Source organism: Aegilops tauschii, chromosome 5 (genome assembly GCF_002575655.3).
Source record: "Aegilops tauschii subsp. strangulata cultivar AL8/78 chromosome 5, Aet v6.0, whole genome shotgun sequence".
In the NCBI taxonomy this organism is placed as follows: domain Eukaryota; kingdom Viridiplantae; phylum Streptophyta; class Magnoliopsida; order Poales; family Poaceae; genus Aegilops; species Aegilops tauschii.
The window spans coordinates 246,806,644-246,812,411 of NC_053039.3; the positions used below are offsets into that span (position 1 = coordinate 246,806,644).

The window sequence follows — 5,768 nt, forward strand, 5'->3', positions numbered from 1 at the left end:
AGTAACTAGATTGGTCAAGTTTAATCCCTATTCTACAGCGTGCGCATGCAACACACGCTTCTTTCTTGAGTTTGTCTTTGGGGTCTGATCCTCCTCGTGTTTGTTCGTCTGGACGTAGTCGACAGGGTTCCGACATTCCTGCTGTCTCCTTGGGGCGGTGATGTTAGGGTTTTCGTCATGCGGCGAGATTTAGTGTCAGTTGCTCCAGATCCATGCAAGGGTTGACGACGAAGACTGCGGCTCCAGGGCACTGGTTCTTAGGGGCACGTGCATGAAGATTTATCGATTGTGATTGACAAGGTCAAGCTGGCTTCGGTAGGGCAGCGGCGACAACGCGCGTCGATGGCTCATTTTGGTGACAGTGGTGATCGTTTGATTGATGGTCTCGAAATCTTGATGTATTTTTTTTTATGTTTGACACGCTTTGTATTTACGGTGAAATCATCTAATAATATTTGATCCTTTGAAAAGAGAGACACTTGCAAGTATAAAGTTGAGACACTTATTTTGGACCGACGGAGTAGGATGTAATTTTTAGAGTTGATCTAGCATTTTAAGTCGCAGAGAGTAAAAGTAAACTAGTGATTGCCAGCTAAGCTAAACCCGCTCACCACGCACACCCCACGAGGCGAAAACTTCAGCGTTTTCCGCCTTTCCTCCCTCGCACGGTCGTTTCCCTCCCAGCTTCGACTCCTCCGCACCAAAACCAAAATCCAGCAGCAAGCCAAGCCAACCCAAGCCAGGCCAGGCCAGGCGCCGCGGATGGCGTCGTCGGCGTTCAAATCCTCCACCCGCCGCAACCTCCACGGCTCAGCCGACCGCCCCGTTCAGCCACCGCCCCACTGCCCCCGCCGCTCCCGCAGCGTCACCCCTGCGCCCCGCCGCGACCGCCTCCTCGGGGATTACGCCGGCACCACCCGCACCAACCCGCTCTTCGACCGCGGGGGGAGGCCCTCCTCTCCACCTCCGCCGCCGGAGGACTCGGGGGACAGAGGGAGGAAGGAGAGCAGGGGTCGCGGCTCAGGGAGGGCGCGGTCGGTGTCCGTCGCGCCGCCGCAGCGTCGGCGCGCTGCCACCTCGGCGCCGTCGTCGGCAGGCACTGATGGCGGTGGTGGAGGCAGGGCTTCGCGGGCGCGGTCGGTGGTCGGTGAGGCACGGCCGTGCCGTGGCTCCGTGGTTGGTGACTTTCTGCTTTGAGCTGGGAATTTTCATCTCCGATAAAGATTACAGCTTTACTTTCGTTTGGAAAATTCCGCACCTTTTCTGGCTGCTCTATAAATATGCAAAAAGATATAATTGGAAAAGAACAGATAAGGTTAAGTACTACTAGTACTGTAGTACTTTTTTTTGACAGACTTTTATTTCTCAAATTATAGCCATGTCGTTTACAAGAGTTGAGAAATAAAATCAGGGATAGAAATTTTCCAAAAATTAGATGATCTAGTGCTATAAGAGTGGCCAGCCAAGCAATCAGCTACCGAGTTTGCTTCCCGAAAACAATGAGAAAACGAGACTTTTGCATAGTCACAAATCAACTGATTGCATTCTACGATCGTTGCAACCTCCTCACCATGGTAATCATCCTGTTTTTGCATGGACTCCACCGCAAAGCTAGAGTCAGACTCAATATGAGCAATGTTGCATCCAATCCTCGTTGCCAAATAAAGACCATGCTTGATGGCCAAAATCTCCGCTGAATCAGCACTACTCAGTACTCACATGTGGTAACACCCATGTTGCAGCTGCTATAAACTGGCCACGGTCATCATGTGCAATAGCCCCTATAGCACCATCAAGAGATCGTTGGAAAAAGGTTGTGTCCACATTAACTTTAATAGAACCCCTGCTAGGCCTTTTCCACAACTAATTATTTTTTCGGTCAGAACCTTTAGGAGATGAAGCTCTAATATAGTTTGTAGCTAGCGCCTTGATAGCAAGTGCAGTTCTGCCCGGGGTTTGTATCATTTCTCCGTTCACATTTGGCGTCTTTGCCACCACACATACCAAGCTGCAACAATTACCAATTCCGATATAGGGAGTTCACCCGCTCCCGGTGGTAGCTTTGACAGCAGTACTTTCTACTTCTGTCTACCAGGCCCTCGGGTGGTGCTGGACTGCTAGTTCCCCGCAAAAAATAAAAATAAAAATGAATCGAGTGGCTCTTTGTCAGATTGCTGTATTATCTGTCGAGATGAGTCTAGGAATGTTTATGCCGTGTTAGCTTGGCGATTCATGTTACTAATGAAGGATTCTGTTCTTGTTAAATTTAACAGACAGATGTAGAAACCGTGGATTTATCAAGCAAAATGCAGTCTTGGAGGAGTCGTAATTCAGTTCCAAGTTCGTCATACGTATCTGTCAATGTGAGTTGCCCTTCTACTCTGGACCTTAGATTGAACTGTTTTTGTACATGACATCTTCAATAGTGCCTTGGTACCAAACTTCACTCACACATTGGCTGATCCACACTGGTTAGTATTAGTAACCATACCGTGTCACTGTACCTGAGTACCGGGGCGCTTATTGCTTAATGAAAGCGTTGCTGCGGAAGAAGTCGACTTAGTTGTAGGTGTTTAGTCCATATCTTGTAATGGTTCGTTTAAAAAAAATATCTTGTAATGGTTCGGCCGTGGTTGCCTTTGTTTTGTACTCTGATTAATTAGTAGTAAGGATTGTTGTGTGCATCACAATGATGCAGAACCCGGGGGTTTAACCTCCTTTTCGGGAAAAAAGAGTACCAGTGCTAGGTGCCGAGCACCCGTCACCGGCGTCAGAGAATCAAAGAATTGTCAGTCTTTTATACGGAAAGTTAGCACATTATCTGGCCTATCGGAGAGATTAGATAGAAATAGAATATGATCAAACTGGATCATGCATTTTGTGGATAAAGGCATTGCTGCCCTGTTTGTTTGAGCTTCAGGGGCCAGATTTAGCTTTGCCAGTAAAGCTGAATTTGGAATCTGAAACAAACAACTGTTTCGTTTGCCAGTGAAGCTGGATCTGGGACCAGATTCATCTTTGCCAGTGAAGCTGGATCTGGAATCTGAAACAAACAGCTATTTCGAATCAGCTTTGCCGGTGAAGCTGAATCTAGGTTCGGGCCATTTTCAGTGCAATTGCCTGAAGCACCTCAAAGTGTACTTCAGTGGCAGCTTTGCCAGTGAAGCGAATTCACATGTGATTCGAATCCAATCAAAGGTTAAACAAACAGGCTGCATAATCTGTTTTGCCAGTGAAGCGAATCCATAGGTGATTCAAATCCAATCAAAGCTGAAACAAACGGGGCTTGCTTACTCTTTAAAGAGAACTAAGTCTCAGTAGGGGTTCGTAGTATGTAACTATGAAAGTAAGAAGAACATAACATGGAGTTCACATTCAGATATTTATTGACCAAATGCGTAATTTGAGACTGTTTGATATTCTTCTTCTAAGTTGTTCACTGTGCTATTGTTACTGTTTCATCAATAGGCCATCTCACAAAGGAGCCATTCAACTGTCCCAGTGGAACAAGTTCTGGAAATTCCTCCTGAGTTCGATCCGGATTCTGCTGAGTTTGTCTCGGATATAAGTGATTATGCAACAGAATTCAAACGGAGAGATGTTTTGGAAATTCCTCTTGAGTTTGATCCAGATGCTACTCAGCTGGTTTCAGTCGAAAGGCACAATGCGACCAAGCTGCAATGGGAGGGAATAGAAATCCCTCTTGAGTTTGATCCAGATTCTGTTGAGCTGGCTCCTGACATCACTGAGTACACATCAAAACTGAAACAGGTCTGGAAATATTATGCGTATTGTGCTAGGTCTTCAGTTCTATGCTGTCGATAAATATAAACATTTTGTTACTTGTCTGTAGTCACATGAGCGTGCTCGAAAGCTGCGGGCAGATTTGGCTGTTGAAGAGCAGCGCGAACAAGAACTGAGTAGAATGCTAAAGGGCATAGTAACTGTTCCAAGTTTGTCCGAAACGCATAAAAGGCGACCAAGGAGAAAGGTAATTCACTTGCTAGTCCTCCATTTTATATGACTACATCTACTAGTGCTGTCTAGTTCTTGGTTTGTGCTGATAATGTATAATTTTGGGCTGTTTATTTTACCCCTTTTAAGTTTTAACTGACCTTTATCTCTGTATTGTGGTTCCAGAGTAGTATAGAGCGATTGAGAGTGTCAAGGCATTTGGCTGAAGAGGCAATCAGTTACTTCGAGGAGTGTGTTTCAATTTCAACATTAGATAGCACTGATTTCTCCTCACTCGAGGAACCTCATCAGAATTCAGGTGGAACTGTCCCACGAAAGAGCAACAGTAGATTTCTCCTCAAAGGGGGATCAAGCTCTTTAGAATCCCACTTTCCAACTGATCGACAGAATTATAATGAGGTCAGTGAATCAATATACCACACTTGGAGTCTTGATTTTTCAAGTTTGGCCATCAAGTTTCTTTTCTTACAACGACCAGTGGTAGTACACTTTATTAAGACTGTCAAGTACAGCCTGGTTATTGTTATAGAATTTATTCCTGTGTTACATGGTCTACAAATGGCAATATGCTAAGAGCTCTGATCATCTGCTTCTGGGGTGTTGGTGCAGAATATCTATTAACCATTTCTGAAAATGCTGAGAAATAGAGAGAGAAAAAGTAAATTCTGAAGATGCGTTTGAAATAAAACTGTAGAAGCGGACTATGTGAATCTGCTCATTTTTATAGCTTAGAGGCTCCATGAGAACCAAGTGTACCTCAACTGTGGTGATCTTGAAAACTCAACTACAGTATGCTTTATTTTCATATATTAGAATCTGATAGGTTCATCATTCTCTGTGTTTGTCATCCATTTGCAGCGGTGTTCTTATTCATAGGATTGTCTACATTTCAACTTTGAATCTTTATGGATTCATATGATAATACCAATGTTAAACTTTCTCACAAGGCATTTTAGCAGACCGAGATTTATGCAGATGGTTTGAATAATCTCAACCACACATTAACAAATCCTTTTTTTCTCCTCCCAGGAACCTGACAACCAAACCCAGTGCTCAATGAGCATCACTGGATCTGATGTGTCTGACAGTGTTATCTTTAGTCATGCCAAGTCCCCTGGTTTGGGAACTAGAAACAATTCTAGTGATGATTTTGACACACCACGAAGCAAAAGTTCTTGTTTCTCTTTCACACATGAGCCAGTGAAAGCTGTCGACAATTGTGATATTCGTCAATATCTAAGGAGTTTCAGCAGAGTAATCAGCAAAGAGACGTCAAATTATTGTGCCGATGACTATGCTGTCCAGAAAGTGAGCGAGAACAGACTAACAGACATGGTGGCCTTTAAGAACCGGATAGAATATGGGGGCCTTGTTCTTTGTAATATCAGAACATTCTGAGAGCAAATAGTGTCTGATGGTAAAAGAAGTAATGTAATTATCATGATGTAATTATATCCAATCAATATGGCAACTTTTTTGTTTGAAAAAAAGATGCTTTTGTTGATTGCGCCTCCGCAGCGACACAGAGCTGTATTTTTCTAATTCTAGTTTTATCTCATGTGATTATAATCTATTTTGGGTCTGACTATATAGCATCTAGATGTGAGATATTATCTCATATCTAAGTTGTGACATCAGCAAAAGTCAGCGGTTGTTCAGCCCGCGTTGTCTTATTTTTGTTTATCCCAACTGGAGCGCGACATCAGCCCACCGCGTCGTTCTTCTCTTATTTGCTGCTTTCCCGACTGGAGCGTGAAAAAAAAAATGTAAGCGATGCAGTGCGTTGAATAGAA

The 5,768-nt window shown here is 44.1% G+C and overlaps 1 protein-coding gene across 1 annotated transcript; it reads left to right on the forward strand.

The window, feature by feature from the left end:
* The first annotated feature begins 635 nt into the window (after positions 1-635).
* On the forward strand, positions 636-5,546 carry LOC109749260 (uncharacterized). Its single transcript, XM_020308228.4, has 6 exons — positions 636-1,176; positions 2,274-2,363; positions 3,469-3,771; positions 3,854-3,991; positions 4,141-4,374; positions 5,005-5,546. The coding sequence occupies exons 1-6, from the start codon at positions 763-765 to the stop codon at positions 5,371-5,373; spliced, it is 1,548 nt and encodes a 515-aa protein (XP_020163817.1). The 5' UTR covers positions 636-762; the 3' UTR covers positions 5,374-5,546.
* The last annotated feature ends 222 nt before the right edge of the window (positions 5,547-5,768 follow it).

Bases quoted from the DNA above. Each gene is read 5' to 3' on its own strand.
- LOC109749260 (XM_020308228.4), top strand. From the start codon at position 763: ATGGCGTCGTCGGCGTTCAAATCCTCCACCCGCCGCAACCTCCACGGC. The intron at 3,772-3,853 runs GTCTGGAAATAT...ACTTGTCTGTAG, and splicing joins ACACATCAAAACTGAAACAG to TCACATGAGCGTGCTCGAAA. The intron at 3,992-4,140 runs GTAATTCACTTG...TTGTGGTTCCAG, and splicing joins AAAGGCGACCAAGGAGAAAG to AGTAGTATAGAGCGATTGAG.